Source organism: Herpailurus yagouaroundi, unplaced genomic scaffold, assembly GCF_014898765.1.
Source record: "Herpailurus yagouaroundi ecotype Mexico unplaced genomic scaffold, PumYag 182, whole genome shotgun sequence".
Lineage (NCBI taxonomy): Eukaryota > Metazoa > Chordata > Mammalia > Carnivora > Felidae > Herpailurus > Herpailurus yagouaroundi.
In genome coordinates, this window is record NW_024412413.1 from 18,021,447 (window position 1) to 18,041,614 (window position 20,168).

The following is a 20,168-nucleotide window of genomic DNA, read 5'->3' on the forward strand; positions in this document are numbered from 1 at the left end:
GTTTTTTTGGAATTCTTCTGTAAGGAACATTACCTTTTCTCTATATAGGTGACTTTTTAAAATACTAGTTTTAAAAAAGACTTTTTGGTATGTATGAATTACTTTTATAAGAGAAAAAAAACCCCAAACACAGGATTTAAAAACAAAAAATCGACCAAGTATACATAGTTCTACATAATCATTATGAAGACAGGCAAGACATAGTATTTGGGATCTTTTTTATTTTTATACACATGACAAGATTTTACACCAAGAATAGTCAGTTAAATAGTACAAATTTACATTCATGAGGAATGTTAAAAAAAATTCAACTAAAAAACCCACTTCTTTCTGTGACCCACAATCCCAACATTTTACAGTGCAGGGGTGAAGGGGGCTGGGGGGAGCATCCAAAACAAGTCTCTCCCAAAAGAAATGACTTAAATTTCACATTCCCTCTCCACACAGGATCCAAATGGTGAGAGTATAATTTATAATTCATCTTTTTCAGCTGTAGATTTCTGTGAAAATTAAAAAAAAAAACTTAGAAGACATTAAAAACTAGCAAAAAAAACCACAAAAAAACCCTTAGTTCACAGAAGGTTCGTGTATGAAGAAACAATTGAAATGGGCCCAGCGTATTTCCATTATTTCAGCTGCAGGCTAGAATGACATTTGTCAATCTGCGGGATCATTTCGAACCTAACAGTAAGATAAATGACTCCTGAACAGAAATAATCAAAAATTTCCATCGGCCTCATGCTGCCATAGAGGAAGGCAGAAGCCAGTGGCAGAGAATACAGAAAAGCCTTGTGGGCTAAAGGAAAATCCGTTTAACAATGTCTCAGGACTGGATGGCTAAAATAAAGGAACAAAAGGAGCGGGCAGCTGAAAGTATACACTTTAAACAGAAAACAAGGAGCTGCTCCAGCTTTTGAATTTCATCATTAGATGCCTATTTTGGAGACTTCCTGAAGTCTGACTTCTAGAAGCTATGCAGTCCTAATGACAGAACTGAAAATAAAAGTTTGCCTAGTTTTGCAAGAACTAAAATGCAAGTCCCAATCTTGACTTGCTATGTATACCTTTACTGTTTCCTGTTCTTCTTCATCTGCTCCTGCATCCATTTCTTCTTCTTCGTCCTGCTCTGTGTCTTCTGTGGTGTCCTCTGTTGTTTCTTCAGGTTCTTCTTCGGGTTCTTCTTCCACCTAAGGGCACCATTTATAAGCTCGTTAATGGATCCAATACCTTGGATCTATTTCCACTTTGTTCATTCAAACGTACTAACATCGGAATTAACTTCACTCCTGTTTTATCCAGAACTGCACAGTAAATCCGCTAATTAGACTCAACAGTCAAGCTAGCAAAGGGAGACAGATAAAGAAAAAAAAAAAAAGATATAAAAGGGAATTTCTTATTAATTCTAGCACTGCATGTAGCACTGGGGAGTCAAACATTTCAATAAATTATTTCAAACCTTTGCATCAGGGTCAATGTTTAAACTGAGGCGAAGCATTCTTTCTATTCGATCTCCATATGCTTTAGTGTCTGGTAACAGATATCCTGACCGTAGTGTTGCCGTTTCAAACAAAACCACAGCAAGATCTGAAACGGTCTTATCATCTTCATCTTCCTGAGATGAAAGACGTGACATCTGATTAATATTAAAAGGTACAAAGTATCCCAACGAAAAGATGAAGGAGTATGGCTACAGTATTAATCACCTTCACTCGTCGAAGCATGTCTTTGATCAGGGGATGTCTGGGATTAATTTCAAATGTTTTCTTCTGGCTGGCATAGTAACTGGTAAGGGGTAAAAACAAACATTAACGTCAAACTTCAGGCTCCATACATTTCCCACATTCTATAAATTTTTAAAATTATACATAGCTCTTGGAAAATTTATATCGCTACACGGCACCGTGTTCTGCCTTTTAGTACCTTCTCCACGATGCCTTCACCAATATGGTTCCAAGACACATTAGTTGTTTCTTTATCTGAGCGGAGTTCCCAATGCATTCTAAATATACCTTCATACCGTTAGTTTTCTGCTGTTAGCTGTGACTGGTCTCCCTCCTAGAGAGGAGGACAGGGAGGAACTGCATCTACCCCTCTCGGGGTAAACCCATTACAGATGCAGAATTTAGAAGATTAAGACTTGGTTTGTTATCCTGACTGGTCTGAATGGCAAAAAGAGAGCAGTGATATCTATTCACTGTGGACAGACACAGCAGGTGTTTGCTCACTGAATGGAAAGGAACTTCCGGTTCATAAATGACTGAAATAAATGGGACATTTATTTAATGGCTACTATACTGTTACAACGGAATATAGACAGAAACCTATTTTCCACCTTAACTTTATAATCTGTAAAGTCTTCAGGGGGATAAGACACAGAAGCAAGACACCATTTTTGCACTTTACTGTGGAAACATATGTTAGGGAGTCTCACTAGATATGAAATATACTTCATATATACAGAGTTTTGAAATTGTGATCATGGAGACTACACTTGTGAGAAGAATCCTTAAGCTAGGCCTTGGGGAAAACATGAGCAGAGAGCAAACAGACATTCCAGATGGGAGACAGGAAAATAAAAGCAGGGAAGAAATCATTTTCAAGACCACCGCTGTGACATTACAATATAAATGTGACATATATATATTCCCTGAAAATAAAGGGCACCTGAAGACCCAGTGTATGTCCAGCACTCAGCCCTTGAGTTCATAAACTTGTTCACCCATGGGTCTTTTACCCTTTATTTTGCAGGGCATACTATTTGGGGGAGGAGGGATGGCAGTTAAAAAGCAAGTTGTAACTCATTTGACAAATGACAAGGTCATTACCTCATCTCTTAACTATTAATATCTAAAAATGAAGAAGTACACATACCAGGCCAAGGATATGCAAAAGCAATGGACAATATACGTAACAGATTACATTTCCATTTGTAAATAAAAATACCTTAAAATAAATCATGAGTTCAACACCTTTCCTTTATCAATCTAATGTCAGAGGAATCCCTCTGTAAACTTGTCTCCTCTTTTATCTAACAGATAGTGGTGGCCACTTAAAAACACATCAGTTCTTCGCTGGCATTATCTACAAAAGGAAGGCTGGCTAAGAACGAATACCTTGCAGGGACCTTCCCAAGGATGCTTACTTTGTAGAGATGTCCTTGCCCGTCTGGTAGGCTTGAGCTTTCATGATTCTCTCCATGTTGCCAGACCACCCATACTGGCTGGCCACAAGAGCACAAGGAGACTCTGTCAGACGTTGAGATACCACGGCCTTTTCAATCTTAAGATAAGAAATCAAAAGTTAGATACATGTAAATACCAATAGTTAAGGTCATTCAGTAACTGCATTTCAATTCCTTAAGGATTCATCACTTAAGATCAAATACAAGCATAAAAATACCTCTTATTCAGATTCTTAGGAAACTCTTGACATTTAATAATAGGAATTTTTTTGGTCAAAAATAAACACCAACTTTTAAACACACAGAAGACTTAAATTCAACCAATAAAAATTTAAGTTACCACAAAGGCAGTATTAAACTACAGAAAACATTCAGTTACAAAAAAAAAAAAATAACAGAACTGTACACAATAGCCATTATTATCTTTTTAATTCTTTGTAGTTTATAAACCTTTTTTTAAAGTAGGCTCTATTGGGGTGCCTGCGTGGCTCAGTCAGTTGAGCGTCCGACTTCAGCTGAGGTCATGATCTCACAGCTCGTGAGTTCGAGCCCCACGTCAGGCTCTGTGCTGACAGCCTGGAGCCTACTTCAGATTCTGTGCCTCCCTCTCTCTCTGCCCCAACCCACTCACATTCTGTCTCTGTCTCTCTCAAAAATATACATACATACATACATACACGCATACATAAAGTAGGCTCTATACCCAATGTGGGACTCAAACTCAGGACACCGAGATCAAGAGCTGTAAGCTCTACAGACTACTCTAACCAGGTGTCCCTGTAGTTTGTAATTTTAAGCTCCTCCTCCCCAAAATTTAACCACTATATTAAATGTTGTTCTGTGCAACTTTTCCCGCTCTCTGCCCCTTCCCAGCTTGAGCTTTCTCTCAAAATAAACAAACGTTAAAAAAAATAAAATAAAATGCAGATGCTAAAATTTCACAGGTTTTAACTCCCAGAAGAATACCTTGTCCTTGAGAGCTTTATCTTTCATCCAAGTGAGCAGAGGCTCAAATTCTTTCTCAATTGCTTCACGACTCTCCTTAGTTTTCTCACTTTCATCAAATTTCACTCCTTCCTTGGCAACATTCTGGAACCTTTTCCCATCAAACTCCGGAAGAGCCTGAATGCAGTATTCGTCCACAGGTTCTGTGAGATAAATCACTTCATAGCCCTTTTTCAGAAGTCGCTCAACAAATGGAGAAGATTCAGCCTATAAAATTAAGAAAGCGATAAAGTTTCCAAGTCTACCCCTGGTATATACCCCAGTAGCTACATTTATCTAGAACTAACAACCCCATTTTACAGGTGGGGAAATAAGAGGTGCAGAGAGTATAAATGACTTTCCTGTCAGTGGCTGAGCAGGCCTTGTAATGACCCCAGGCCACCATCGCAATTAAGTTCTTTTTTCCTCAGGAGTTGGCTACATACCAGGATGCCTGACAGCTGGAGTTCAACTTACCTCTTTCCTGCTGGACCCAGCCATGAAGTAGATTTTGTCTTGTTTCTCCTTCATTCTTTCCACATACTGATCTAGACTCGTAATGTCACTTGGATGATGAGAAGACTGGAACCTAAGGAGTTTTGCAAGACGTGTTCGATTTGAGTGGTCTTCAATCACACCGAGCTTGATGTTGGTACCGAATTCTTTCCAAAAAGTATCATTGTACTTCTCATCAGCAATCTTCTTGATCATGTCCAGAGTTTTACGGACAAGCTTCTTTCTAATCACCTAAATAAAATTAAAGAATAATTCATTAGTGAATGTGGTCTCAAACTTTTGAGAACCTTCCCTATGTGAGAGCATCGGGGAGCAGTGGTGAAAGAAAGACACGGCCTCGTCACTGCCATTTCTCAAGTGGCAGGGAACGGTAAGCAATCTATGTGAGACTGAGCAGAAACGGGTTGTCAGTGGAAATAGTCCCAAGATTGTTTTAATGTTTATAAACGTTTAGAGAGCATGCAAGCAGGGGAGAGGGGTAGGGTGGGAGAATCTAGAGCAGTCTCTGTGCTCAGTGTGGAGCCTGACGCAGGGCTTGATCCCAGAACCCTGGAATGACCCCTAATGTTTATATTCTGGGTAGTGGGTCTGTGAGGGTGTTTACTACACAATTCACTCAACTTTTCTGTATGTTTGAAACTTTTATAAAATATTGGGTGAAAAACAATCAGATTCTTAGGATTTAATAATTCTAGAATAAAATTAAGTTCTTCAGCTAAAGAGCTAAGGACTGGTCTCAAAATCTGGGGACTCTGTTAATGCTGCCTGTCCTTCACAGCCCAATCAAAGAGGAAAGAAACCAGCCAGTCTCTTCCCAGAGACACTCACCTTAAGCAGTTTATGTTGCTGAAGAGTTTCCCGGGAAACATTCAAGGGGAGATCATCTGAGTCCACCTTCAGATGGCAAAAGAAAGTTCAGTGAGCAACAGAAACACTGGGAAAAAATCCAAACCAACAAACCAAAAAAATACTTCTGTTCCCTGCCTTTTTAAGTTTATTTATTTATTTAGAGAGGGTGGGAGGAAGTGGGGGAGAGAGGAAGAATCCCAAACAGGCTCTGCAAGGTCAGCATGGAGCCTGACTTGGGGCTCAAACTCACAAACTATGAGATCATGACCTGAGCTGAAGCCAAGAGTCAGACGCTTAACTGACTGAGCCACCCAGGCGCCCTCCCGTGTTTAATGACCCCTTTCCTCATAGTCTTCAGATACTTACAACACCCTTGACAAAATTAAGGTACTTGGGCATCATGTCATGGAAGTCGTCTGTGATGAATACTCGGCGCACATAGAGCTAAGCAGAGACCAAGAAAAGGTCACTTTCTGGAAATTATACCTTCAAATTTTAAACTCAGTCTTTACAACTTAAAAACTCACCTTAATGTAATCACTCTTCTTCGATCCATATTCATCAAACAGACCACGAGGAGCAGATGTAGGTACGAATAAAATGGATTTGAAGGTAACTTCCCCTTCAGCAGTAAAGTGGATGTAGGCCATGGGGTCATCACTTTCCTATGGAAAGTTGGCATTTAGTCATTCAAAGGCACCGGAAAAAGGCACTGCAAAGGCTAAGTGATTTATTATGTGGTAGACATTTAGTTTAGCATTTAACCAAGAGTCCCCTTACCAAACAAATGGGGGTGGAGAGAGGAATGTAGGGAAGAAACGGCTAGGACTGCTCTCCTATGAACTGGCTAGACATGGTGGTTTTGCTGATGACCGTCCACAGTGTCACTCAATCTCTTAAACTGGGGGAAAGATGCATGGGTCTAGGTTTCACATGTGTCAGAGAACAGGGTATGAAAGCCCTGATCCTATCTAAATGACAATATACAATGCTTCATGAGTGTACTGCTCAACCAGAAAGAAGTACTCGGGAACACATTTCTTCCACTGGGATATGGACTAGAGCAGTGGATGTAAAGAGGTATGTGAATAAATCCTAAAGACGAATTCCCTAGATCTGCATTATCCACTACAGTACCTACATGTGGGTACTAACACTTGAAATGTGGCTAATCCGAATTGAGATACGTGTTAAGTATGAAATCTACAACCAGACTTTGAAGATCCAGTACAAAACAAAACAAAGTAAAATGTGTTTAAGTTTTTAAATAATGATTACGTGTTGAACTATTTTGGGTATGTTAGGTTAAATCAAACTTATCATTAAAAATTAACTATGCCTGTTTCAACTTTTAAAAAAAAACATACTTCTAAGAAGTTAAGAATCACAGATGTGGCTCACATTAGGTTTTTTTTTTTTTTTAAAGCTTATTTAAGAGAGATCACGTGTGTGCAAGTGGGGAAGAGGCATAGAGAGAGGTAGAGCAAGAGAATCCCAAACACTTAGAGTGCGGAGCCAGATGTGGGGCTCAAACCCAGAGATGGTGAAGTCAGACGTGCCACCCAGGCGTCCCAGTAGCTCACATTCTATTTCTAATACAGCTGTCCTTGATGAAAGTACGTTATGTTTGTATACACCAGGACTAACTATGGTTCAAGAGAATAAAAGTGGAGTTCTAGTAGAACCAAGGGGAGTTTTTAAGAGGTGAAACTTAAAAGATGGTTGGATGTTAACACGAGGAGAGCAGGGAAGGGATGGAATAAAGATTAAAGAACAAACATAACCGCAGAATATTAAGTTTTATCTAGCCATGCTAAGCTTATTAAACTATTCTGTTTAGTACAAAATGCTGTATGGGGAAATATGAACTTCAAACAATCCTAATCCATGCCAGCTTTAGATTCTTCACTTAAAAGATGGGATCAGTAAAAGGAAATAGGCAAAGAAACAGATTTAGTAATTATTCCTAAGAATATGACCTCACAATAAAGGTCTGAGGTTGTAAACAGGCTCTATAAAGGTGATGTTAAAAGCCAAATGAATAAACCAACAAACAGCAAAATTAGACCTACAGACACAGAGAGCAAATGGATGGTTGCCAGAGAGGAGGAGTGGGGGATGGGCAAAATGGGTGAAGGGGAGCGGGAGGCACAGGCTTCCAGGTCTGGAACGACTAAGTCACAGGAGTAAAAGGTACAGCAGAAGGAATAGTCAATGGTACTGTAACAGCACTGTATGGGGACAGACGCTGGCGACATTCGTGGTGAGCAGAACATACTGTGGAGACACAAGGACTCGGTGTTGTACACCTGAAACTAATGGAACATTTTGTCTCAACTATAATCAGATAAAAAGTATTCATTCTTGGAAATAGAAAAAAGACCCAATACGCTAAAAGCCATTCAATACAAGATATTATGTTCTATGGAAGTCATCTGCCTACACACATAGGCAGTTGTTAATCCTTTTGGTAACACAGACCTGTTGGCAATGTGGTGAAGCCTAGAGACTCCTTCTTAAATTTTTAAGATGCATAATATAAAACAAACAAGATTAAACAGAAACCAACTGTGTTGAAAGAGTTATAACACCATTTAAAAATGCTTTGACTTAGTAATGTTCATCACGTTCTAAAGTAATATTTACCTTTGAAAATGATTTGTAGAAAGCTTTGTATTCATCATCTTCTACTTCTTTTGATGGTCTCTGCCAGATCGGTTTGATGTCATTCATAAGTTCCCAATCCCAGACAGTCTTTTCAACCTGAAGTTACAGGACATGATTAGCAGCCCCAGCACTCAGCAGTTGTACAGTACAAGTGCTACCTAGAACTTCAGGACATTGCAAACGAATGTGGGAAACACCAAAGGACACTCTTAATCTACTATGGCTCCTGACAGTGGGATCAAAAATCTCTCAAAAATAAAAAAAAAAAAAAAAAAAAAAAAAAAAAAGCAAATTCATTTTTCTCAACATTTAAGATTATTTTTTTATTTTTTTATTTTTTTTAACGTTTATTTATTTTTGAGACAGGGAGAGACACAGCATGAACAGGGGAGGGTCAGAGAGAAGGAGACACAGAATCCGAAACAGGCTCCAGGCTCTGAGCCGTCAGCACAGAGCCCGACACGAGGCTAGAACCCACGGACCGCGAGATCATGACCTAAGCCAAAGTCGGCCGCTTAACCGACTGAGCCACCCAGGAGCCCCAAGATTGATCTTTAACACAAAGAAGGCAATTGGTTATCATTACTATTGATAAAAAGCAAATTACAGTTTTTCCTCATTTTTAACTAAAAGGTCATTTCTTTTTAAACTATTCATAAAAACGATCGGTGTTTGCTACTTAAAACTTTCCAGAGGCAGAAAACACAAACACTAACAAATAAACTTAGTCCTTGTTTTTAAAAGTTGGGTCTATGGACTTACCATTTGGAGAAAAAAAGCCCTTTAAAAATTAATGAAAACTGAACCCAGATCAGTCTGTGCATACTTGGATTTTTGTATTTTCTTGAACATACCTTAAACAGCATTTTAGTGTGGAGATTAACCAGACTTACTTTTTTGGTTTTTGGTTTTTTTTCCTCTTCTTCTTCTTCCACTGCAGCTTCATCATCAGAATCTTCCTTTTCTTCTTTCGCTGCTTCTTCTTCTTCCATTGGTTCCTCAACAGTTTCAGTCTAGTGAAGTAGAATTATGGTGAAATTCATTTATTTAATAATCCTGATTTCATCGAGGATATGAAACAAAATTACAGCTCCAACAAACAGGTCTTCCAGAAGAAAACCCTGAGTATCCCCATACCGAAAGAGCAAACGTGGCTCTTAAGGGTTAAAGATTTAAATATGTGCCAACACAGCACATATGAATTTGTATCAATGTAGATTTACCTTGCTGCTCCACACATAAATAGGGAAGTTTATAAACTGTGAATATTTCTTGACGAGATTTTTAATTGTATCTAATTCAAGGTAATCAGATGCTTCTTCTTTTAAAACAAGGCTGTAAAGAAAATAAGACAGGTTTAGAAAGACATCCTTGGTTTAAAAGATTTGATTATAAATTAATCTAAATACCTTCCTGACAATGCTAACAGTTTGGCATCATCCAAGATGGCCCCTGTTTTTCACGTTAAAAACTCTTCATCACCAATGATGGTTTATGAGTCATATATGGCTCCATATACCAGATATGAGTACAACACAGGGAAGAATCTTCCTTGCATTCCTTGTGTGAAAAATATCCTTAGTCCCAAATAAAAAGTGCCAATGTCCCAACCTTCTCAACATGTTAGTTTTTTTGTTTTTCATTTGAAGAACCGACACGTTAAGCTAGCTCAAGGTGAGAAGGCACTGAAACATTCTGGAGAAAAAAATGGAATTACAAGCACTCTGATAGTTGCTCTCAAAACCAAATGATCATTATAGATAAGCAAATGCAGGGGTGCCTGGCTGGCTCAGCCAGAAGAGCAGGAGACGCTTGACATCAGGGTTGTGAGTTCGAGCACTGGGTGTAGACATTACCCAAAAATAAAATCTTAAAAAAAAAAGCCGCCTCTCCTATAGATAGTGAACCCTTAATAAAAACATGTTCCTTAAAAAAGCTAGAAAACTAATCCAAAATAGTGTTCATATCTCCACTGACCAACACCGTCAACCAGCCACATTTTATTTAAACAAAACGTAAGGTGAGTTCTTTAGTTGCACGGTCATACTGGACAGTGCAGGGGTGGAGGATTTCCAGAGTTCTACTGAACAGCACTGGCTTCGATAACCCGAACACTGAAAGCTGCAGTTGTTTCCTCTTCTTCCTCACTTACTGTCCTTTCTGCAGGAACCTTCCTCCACTCACCAAACACCTCAGAACATACCTTCAGACCCAGTGGGGAGCCCATGTACGGGAGTGTCCCTAATACATATGGGCAATGTTGTATCATGGGTCTCTTCTTGCTTCAAAAAGCTTACAATGTAGTAGCATCACCAACAGGTAGATAGTTCATGATGACAAAGCCTAGAGAGTGGCCAAGTCTCTGGTTTCAGAGCAATATCTGGGTGATGAGGGGCTGAAGGAGAGTGCAGTTGTGGCTCCAAGTTGAAGCTGATGGTTACATCTCAGTTAGACGTATTTAAAAGGCAATTAGATATATGAGTGCAGAGCCCAGTAGGGACATATAGACCAAGGGTTTGCCAACTATGGCTGGCACCTGTAAGAAATTTTACTGGGACACACCCTTATCGTATGTATATTGTCTATGGTCGCTTTCCAGCAAGAACATCAGAGTTGTGTGACATGTGACAGATCCTACCATCCAAATGCTTAAAAACATTTACAAGCTGGTCCTTTAGGAAAAAGTCAGCTGACCTCTGATCCAGACTAAGAATATAGATTTGAGGACCCTGAGCGAGAACTGGAAGCCGAATCCATGATGGTAGGAAGGCTGCATAAGGAACACAAAGGTAAGGAGAAAGGGCTGAAGAGTTACCTTTGAGAGATACTGTCAACATTTAAGCAACAGGGAAAGGAAACGAAAAGATACCCAGGGTCATGGAAACTATGCGATTGTCTTAAGGGGTATGCAGTAGACACCAAAACACAAGAGGAAAACTAAGAACAAAAGGACTCTATTGCCGGGACCAATGTGCATTAAAACCCCCCTGCATCCAATGGATTTAGCAACAAGATTAGCGAGGACTTATTTCAATGGAAACGTGGTGGATACAGTCATGACATGCCTGACAGTAGACGGGGGTGTGGCACTACCTGCCTCTCTTCCTTCCCCACGGAGACTTGAACATGTTTAGGTTTCGATGGTAAAGAGGGAGCATGTGGGAAAGGCTGCCTTTAAACAATGGGGCTGGAATTAATTCATGCTTAGCCTCTGAGGAGGGAGGAGGAGAGAAGCAGCAGATTGGACATAGTGACCAGCTTTAGGGAACAATGCAGAATACCTCCCTTGCAGTAGCAAGGACAGAAGCACATGTACTAGTTAGTACTTACTGGATGCTCCTTTCATGATCTCATTCAATCCTCACAAAATTTCTCATAAGGGTATGCGGGGGCCTAATTTAGGGCTAGGAACAGAAAGTGGGTAGCAACTGAATTGTTTGAGGGCTTCTATTTCATTGGTCAAATAGAAGATGAAGTCATATATATAAGGTGGAACCTTGACCTCATCACTTTGTCTTCTCTTTGGTTTGTCCAGTCTAGACTTTCAGTTCCTTAAATGGGCCTCTTGCCTTTGGAACTTCCAACATATACTGTGCTTGCTTCCTAGAATATCTGAATCTAACTTACCCTTATTTCAGCAAGCTCCCCCCAACTTTAAAAAAAGATTATTACCTTTTAATGTTTATTTCGAGAGCGAGAGCGAGAGAATCCGAAGCAGGCTCCACACTGTCAGCACAGTCAGTTAGATTGTGAGATAACGATCTCGGCCAAACCCAAAAGTTGGACACTTAACCGACTGAGCCCTTCAGGTGCCCCTCAAGATTTTATTCTTGTTTTTTAAATAAAGTTTATTTATTTATTTTGAGAGAGGGAAAGAGAGAGAGAACACAAGCAGGGGAGGGGTAGAGAGAAAGAATTTCTGACTGTCAGCGCAGAGCCTGATATGGGGCTCGAACTCACAACTGTGAGATCATGAGCTGTGCCAAAATCAAAAGTCAGACGCTTGACCAACTGAGCCACCCAAGGGCCCCGAGACTTTAAGTCATCTCTACATTCAATGTGGGGCTCGAATTTACAATCCCGAGGTCACGAGTTGCACGTTCTACTGACTGAGTCAGTCAGGCGCCCCCAGAAGGTCCTCCTGATAAAGGAAGTGTGCTCTAGCTTCCTTTCTGGCATTTGTGAAATTATTTCACATTCCTCTTCTTTACTCGAGCCTCATGGAAGCATGAATTGCACTGGTCTTACTCTCCACTGAGTTCTAAACCCTAGCAGGTAATAGGTACTCAAATGGTTATCTGCAGAATAAATGCTGGGTAAAGGACTTGAAGAAAAATGGCAGTTTCACGCAGAGAAAGCACTCGTCAAGTTTCACTCACTGATCAGCCATCCATGTTACCTGCAGGAGACTGTCCTGATTACCCTTACTTATTCACCCCTATAAATACCTGCAAGTGTTAGGCTCTGGGAATGGAACGTTCAACCAAATGTGTGCTTTTGTGGAACTTCCATCTAGATAATCTCACCTGTGGCTCAGCACCCTACGACATTAGCGCCTCTTGGGACATTGTTTTTCTATCTCTTTGTAGTTAAGACAGGATATTTACCTCTGTTCCTCTAACACCTAACAGAGGGCACTGGGGCATGACTATTAGCGACGTGTCCTAAGGAGAGCCGGAGCTAGGACTAACAAAGGCAGAGTAAGGTAAATTGGGAACAATAAATCAGTAGACGTATTAAAATGCACTCATGTAATTAATCTCAATGAAATGAGCATTTATGAAAATGAAGACAGAACTATTCGCTTCCTCAGTGAAGAACACTGGTCAGAATGATAGATACATGCTTTTCTACATTCTGAATACTTAAAAATTCTTATGTTGAAAAATTTAAAACTGAATTATGAAAAAAAAGTGGAGACTGTAGGCACATTTTCACCTGGCAGGAAGAAAAAAGTCAAATGACCTCGAGATACGATTTCTCTGATGTGGCCCAAAGCTGGCAGCTTCATACGGACATTCCAGGAGTATTAAGCAAGTAGAAGTAACCTGTTGTATTTGTTGGGGGGCAGGGGAGAGGCAGGAAACTGTTCTTCACATGCTATAAACACCAAGAGATGCTGGGCAGAAGGTCTGCCTCATCTATACAGACAACAGTTACGGGCTTAAACCAAACTCCGATTTGGATTCAATAATTTACAACCATCCTCAAACGAGACATTCTCTTCAGAAGAACTTTCATTAACTTTCTTCAAGCTCTGTATTTGCACCTGGTCTCTCCAACCTGTCCCCAACACCAGTTACTCCCATAGTTGAGTACTTTCAGTGGTCACCCAGAGAGTCTCCTCTCGTCCAGTCCTGCCACCCTCCATATCTTCAGAAAACCTTAAAAAAGCTGATCAGAAATTCTATGATTAACCACTACCGAGAGAAATTTCTTTAATCCCTTGAACAGCTGTGCCTCTATGCCTTTACATCCACTGACGCTTCTTTCCCAAGACTTGCTTCCCTGGAAATCCTCAATCAACCCATTGCTGTGAGACCTCCAATCTGCCTTCTCCCCTAGAAGAATTAACCCTTTGGACTTTTTGCCCTCTGTGTACAGCAGCTATCATAACTCTTTGTGTCTGGGCCTCAGGTGGGCCTCCAAAGATTTCCTCCAGTGATGAGAACAGGTCAATTTCCTCATGGTACAGGCAAGGAATGAAGGCCCAGAGTAAGCTGTTTGCTCAGAGTCCAGATCCTCACCAGGACTGTTAATTCTCATTAGGAATTAGTAACACTCACGTAATTGTTGTTCCCCGTCCCAGGGTGTTTCCTCTTGGGTCAGCAATCACAGAAAATTCATTGGAGTCAGATTCCCAGATGTGCTGGGTATCGTTGTTGTGTTTCGACGTGACAATAACCTTGTCAGCCACGAGGAAGGCAGAATAGAAGCCAACACCAAACTGGCCGATCAATTCAGAAGTCGACTGGCCATCTTCTTGTGCCTCAGTCATTTTGTTTAAGAACTCGCTGGTTCCAGATTTGGCTATGGTGCCAAGGTTTTTAACCAACTCTTCCCGGGTCATCCCTACACCGGTGTCTGTCACATGCAGCAGGTTCTTCTCCTTGTCACACTGAAAGGCAAGAACGGGATAGTTAGATATGCTTAATACTCACTGTACGACAAGTAAACGGTAAGCTATAGATTCAGAAACTACCCGCTTTTGGCCACATCAATTCCCATACAGAAAACTAAACTGGGTTATTTTTCCTTATGCTATTTCATGGCCTACTGTCTCTTACACATGAGCATCCTGATAGAGAAAATCTTAAGTTCCAGTGTATTTGAGAAAGCAGCAATATAAAGAAGGCAGAGACTAGTCTAAACGTCAAAGGGCAGAGACAGACCTAAATAAAACAAGTTATTTCTGAAGAAAAACTTTCAAGAAAAATAAAATCCTATATTTTGCCTATTTCTTTCATAGAAAATAAAAGGATTCAAAACTTCTCTATTTGCAATTTGTGGTGATAAATGTCCTTCACTAAATATTCCCAGCTCTCTGCCTTCTGGAAACATAGTAGGAATATACTTCATTCTTGGTTATTAAGGCCATGTGACTGGTTCTGGCCAATGAGCTGCCAAGTGGGAGGGAGTCAGGAATGTAGCTTTCAGGCTAGAGCCTTTAAAGGATGGGAGACCCTCCAAGTGCTCTCTCTGCACCATGGCAACCAGCTACACTCCAGATGGTGGCTACTCAATTGGCCTGTGTCCGGGAATGAGGATAATACAAAGCAAAGGCCACAGTGGCCTTGATGGAGGATTTAAGCCAGGGGTTAGCAAACTTCTTCGGAAAAAGGGCCAGAGAGGAAGTATTTTAGGCTTGTGAGCCATATGGTCTCTGTCACAACCACTCAAACCTAATGTGTAGTGCAAAGGCAGTCATAGATAACACACAAATAGGCATGGCTGTGTTTCGATAAAACTTTATTTATAAAAAGAAACAGCAGGTTGGATTTGGCCCACAGCCATATTTTGTTAAACTCCAATTTAAGCCCCTAGGCTTGGCGATTATTTACCACTGCAGCATAACCTGGCCTATCCTGATTGATAGAGATTGCCTATCGCTAAGGATTCTTTAAGGGTTCTTTTTGCTTTAAATCTGTTTTAAGCTTACCTTAATTTTGACAGTTAGTTCCTCATTTCCGGCAAGAGCATTTTCATCAGTCAGTGATATTAACCTTATCTTATCTAAAGCGTCAGAAGCATTTGAAATCAGTTCTCTCAAGAAAATCTAAATGGAAGCCAGAGTTAACACACACTTAGATTAGCCTCAAGATACACAAAACATCAGATTTAATGTCAAATCCATTTTATTTCTCCTCTGTACTCTAAAAAGCACTCTATGAAATAAGACTCCTTATGGTACACAAGTGGCTTTACTCTCTTGGTAAAAGGAGGTACACAGCTCTTTACACAAAGAACTGTAGCAACCATAAAGGATACCTAAACAGGTAAGAGTAGTAACACCTTTCTGTATGCAACACACAGGGCTGTCTGTGTGACTGCCCTCAGGACTATTTGGCAGGCTATGACCATATTTGGAGGGGAAAGGAAAAAGGTAAAAATGTCTAACAACCCCCCCCACCGCCCCTGCCATAGGGAGCATTTTTATATATACATACTGGGTATTTAAACTTTGCTAATAACTACTAACCTGAAATTCCTATGTAAGTACATTTATTATGAGGGTAAATGAGTATGCTCTTGTACAGAGACAAATAATATTACCCACATGTTGCTTACCTCTTTATTTTTATACAATGAATTAATAATAAGTTTCATCATTCGATTAACTTCAGCTTGGAAGGCAAATTTTTCTGATTTCTCTCTAAGTTCTCTTATTTGGGATGCATTTAATCCATCCAACTGAATAGCTTCTTCCTCTCTAAGGAAATAAATTTGACAAACAAACAACTGCATTGCTTATTTAGTTCTCTCCAAAACATAGATCTATGAGAGCCCAGTGGTCTTGTAAGTTTGCCCTAAGGGTTAAAGGGGTAAAATGGAAACCTTTATAAAATATTACTAACCCGCTATTTCTATCTTTTTGCCACAACAAAATTTTACCACCTTAACAACTGAGCTAGAATACTTGGTTCTTAAAATTGTCAGGAAAATAAACCCAACTTTCCTCTACTAAAAATAAAAAGCAAAACCATTTATATGTTCCCTCACATGTGGGACCGCCTCTTTGCCTGGGAAGCTTTGGCCTCTAATGGCCTACAAAATTGCCAATTAAGCCCTAAGGGGCCAACTTAGAAAACACTGCTCATTTGAGAGCAATCTTTTTTAAAGTTACTACATTCAGGGGTTCCTGAATGTAGAGCATTCAGGATGTATGTATGTACATCCTGAATGTAGAGCATTCGCTCAGTTGGTAGAGCATGCGACTTGTGATATGTGGGTCCACACTGGGGGCAAGAGGTTACTTAAAAATTACTAAGTTTATACACTTACCGAATATAAAGCCAACTGGTCTGGGAAAAGTCACAGAGCTAGTGTCCCACAATCTAGTTACCAGAACAGTTTTCAAAAGAAATTCATCCCCTTTTGACCCGTCATTTCTAGGGGCAAGTTAGGACCTACTCAGGGATGAACATGCTCACTGCCCTGACCTTTTAGGTATTTAAATTTGGGGTGTTACAGGTCATCTGGACCTTTGAAGAAAAGACAACAAAAGAAGCGACTATATTCCAGTATTCACAAGGGCCCAACCATACAGTTTCAAAAGAACACAAACCTCTGTACAACTTCATCATCTGTCCTTGAGCCTTCTCTACTTTTGCCCAGATCCTCTTCCACTGTACCATCCACGTCCACTTCATCATCAGCCTGGACTGACCCTGAAGGAAGATTTAACACCAGAAAACTCATAACCATTTTGCTTCGGGTACTTCTCAGAAGGGAGTATGACCAGACAGGGCAAGGGTAAGGTTGCAAAATTCAGGGGTAAGTATGGGAGGTGGGCACGGGAGAACGGATCCACTAGTTTTCAACATCCAATGTAAACCCCACTTGGCATACTTTTTACATTTAAATTTAAGTTCAGACACGGGGCCCTCCAGTAGATTCTGAAATGCGGAGGCTGGGGCGGGCATTACGTCTCTCTAGAGCAGCCCTGGGAAGCTTTATAAAGTTAGTTTAGCAGATTTGATACCAGGTCCCTTCTACGTTCACACGTGTTGCGCAGCCCAAGGCATGGCCTCCCAAGTGACCACGCCAAAACTTAGGCCTTCAGTATCACGGATCAGAATACAAATAGAATTGGCGCAACCTCTGGCGAGAGGAACTGAAATCCGGCCCAACTGAGCGGGGGGGAGAGAGGTGATGAGATTCTGACATGGTAAGAAGCTCGCAAAAGTGAAGCAAACACGCTGACACCGCCTTTCTTCTGACTCAGAGCCCCACGCTCCCCAGACCAGCCCCTAAGAAAGGAAACGCGGGGTCAAAGACTCGGAAGACTGGGTAGCGGGGCGCGGGGGGGGGGGGGGGTCCTCAAGCTCAGATGGCCGAAGGCTCCTGCGTCTGACAAAAGTCCTCCGGAATGGGCACCCGCAATGCTCCCGGGGGACCAAGAGCCCGAGAGGCGCCCCACCCCAAGTTGGCTGAGACCTCTAGGCGCGAATATTAGGAGATCTGCAAGGGATTTAAATGCTCTCGGTTCTCGTTCTTCTTTCCACAGGAAGAGGAGAGTGCGCGAACTCCCTCGAGCCGAGCCTCTTTCGAGGAAAGGCGATGGATCCCTCTAGGCCCAACGTAGGCCCCGCTATCCCCCTCCCGGGCTCAACGCCCCCAGAACCTTCGAGAAGAGGCCGCGCTGGAAGGGGGGCGTCCGGGGGTGCCCGCTCCTCCGAGATCACTCACCGAAGGTCAGTAGGACGCAGCAGAGGCCCAGCACCCACAGGGCCCTCATGGCGCGCGGCCGGTGAGAGTCTCAAGTCCCTTTTGATCGCAGGAGCCGCCTCCACCTCCCACCACGGGGCTCAGATCCTCACACCGCAAGCCGCGCGGTCCGCCCACTACCCCCCAAACAGGTCGGGCCGCTTTTCACCCCAGCCTCTCGAGGGCGGGGGACGGGAAACACGAACCCACCAATGGTGCCGCACCACGCACCCTCTGTACCCAATGGGGACTCGTGGGGGGGACCGCAGTGAACCAATCGGAGCTGTCCAGGTGCGGTGCCCGATGCCCGAAGCGTGGCTCCCTCCGATTGGTCAACCTTAGCATCTCTTTTCCAATCAAATGGCTCCGCGGGCCCCTCTCACACAGGACCGCCCCTTTGCCTGGGAAGCTTTGGCCTCCAAGTGAAACGACCCAATGAACGTCAGCACTGAACACATCCTCCTTTTTGGAGAGGTCGCAGAGGAACCACTTCCGGATCCTCGAGCGCGTTTATTCCGTGACCAGGGGAAACGGTAGTCATGGCAACGGTTCTTCACTCTTTCCGGGTCTACCGTGGGGTCACGGTGGGAATGATTCCAGCGCGACTTTTCGCCGTCAGCTTTCTCTTTGGCAGTGCTTCTGGGGAAAGAGAAACACGTGAGAGGTTGAAAATCACCCGAGCACTTTTTAGATGGGAGTGGTGAGAAACTACAATTACCGGCATGCAACGCATAGGGGTGGGGGAGGTACACTGTATTGAATGCTGGGAATCGTAGTCTTTGGACTTCGGGCCAGCTGCGTAGCTTGGCTCTTCCGCATTTCCCAACGTGTCTTTGCGGGAATTCGGTGCTGCGTGGTTTAGAATTTACGTCTCGTTCTGTTTGTAGTCGATGTCTGTACTTATTCCAGGACTCTCCACTGTATCACAGCCTGTAGATACAGGCCCGGAGAGCCCCGACACCCTGGCCAAAGCCGCCCAGTGTTCGGGGGTCGGCCTTTCCGAGTCGGGGTTCCACGTCTGGTCGGTAAATACGAATCTGGCTCCTCCGGCATCGTTTGAGCCGCCGGAGCCTTCACTGCATCTCTGCGTTCCGTGGCCGGAGCCTGTGGCCTCCCTGGTTCGGTTTGTAGAAGAGGAGAGTGGGGCTTCTTTTTTTCCTTTGAGGAAAATTTAGAACAACTTCGATGCCCTCAACTCACTCCTAAAGCTCAAAGGCGGTGACCAGCGGCCCTAGAATCCCTACCATAAGCCAGGTGGAGCGCGTGTTCGTAAAATTCCGTCTAGCACAGAAAGAAAAAAAAGTACTCGTTTACTCGGTTTAGGAGGATACACCTGCAGATATTTGAAAGCAAAATCTGTGGGGCCGCAAATGAGAGGGTGTGCAGCCTGGTCACTTCATAGAAATACCCAGTCAGCGTTTAGAAAGACACAAAGCACCAGGTGGCTTTCCGGCGAGGGAAGCCCTCACCCTAAGCTTGCGCCTTTGGAAATATTTTCTGTGTCTCTTTAACCTAGTCTTTCCATACGCCCCCGAAGCCGACCTCGTTTCCAATAAAAACCAGTCTCTTCTCGCTTCCTCCAGAAAAAATGGAACTTTGAATTTGTTTTTAGATAATTAACCGAATTCCTAAAGACAAGCTTTTCAGTTGAAAGTCTATCATAATCTTTTGTAACTTCCCCTGTTTAGGTTGGCCAATCTTAACTCTTGTGGTTGGTGTTTACACATTGTGGTGGTGAATTATTTACATCTGCCCAGATTGTCAACGTTTGTTATTAGTAAGCAAAGGGTACCTTGCAAAGTTTTTTTTAAATGCTTCTATGATTGTATATATATATTTTTTGAGTATTCTAGGGTGGAAATTACATTCAGAAGTCTCAAATAATTGCATTTTTGTATATTTTAGCTCCTGTTTATTATTATTATTATTTTTTTTTGTTTTTTAGAAAAGGGGGGGTTCTTTCACTTTTCTGCATTTCACAGCTCAACTTCTTCACCTTTTTCTCCAGTTCTGGACAAGTAAGCAACCAGTTCTGAAACTGCAA

General features: G+C 42.0%; 1 protein-coding gene across 1 annotated transcript; it reads right to left on the reverse strand.

Moving 5' to 3' along the window:
- Positions 1-201: 201 nt before the first annotated feature.
- HSP90B1 (heat shock protein 90 beta family member 1) lies at positions 202-18,276 on the reverse strand. Its single transcript, XM_040491051.1, has 18 exons — positions 18,107-18,276; positions 16,983-17,085; positions 15,986-16,127; positions 15,357-15,473; positions 13,984-14,315; positions 9,421-9,532; positions 9,091-9,210; positions 8,177-8,293; positions 6,058-6,195; positions 5,897-5,974; positions 5,510-5,575; positions 4,643-4,912; positions 4,148-4,393; positions 3,143-3,279; positions 1,704-1,782; positions 1,457-1,612; positions 1,065-1,187; positions 202-500 (listed from the first exon to the last, which is right to left on the reverse strand). The coding sequence occupies exons 1-18, from the start codon at positions 18,153-18,155 to the stop codon at positions 471-473; spliced, it is 2,415 nt and encodes an 804-aa protein (XP_040346985.1). The 5' UTR covers positions 18,156-18,276; the 3' UTR covers positions 202-470.
- Positions 18,277-20,168: the final 1,892 nt, after the last annotated feature.

What these genes read in the sequence shown, in the direction of transcription:
- HSP90B1 (XM_040491051.1), bottom strand. Translation starts at nt 18,155, where the DNA reads ATGAGGGCCCTGTGGGTGCTGGGCCTCTGCTGCGTCCTACTGACCTTC. An exon ending in TCTACAAATCATTTTCAAAG is followed by an intron (nt 6,196 to 8,176) that starts GTAAATATTACT and finishes AACTTTCCATAG; the next exon opens with GAAAGTGATGACCCCATGGC. An exon ending in ACATGCTTCGACGAGTGAAG is followed by an intron (nt 1,613 to 1,703) that starts GTGATTAATACT and finishes CTTTCATCTCAG; the next exon opens with GAAGATGAAGATGATAAGAC.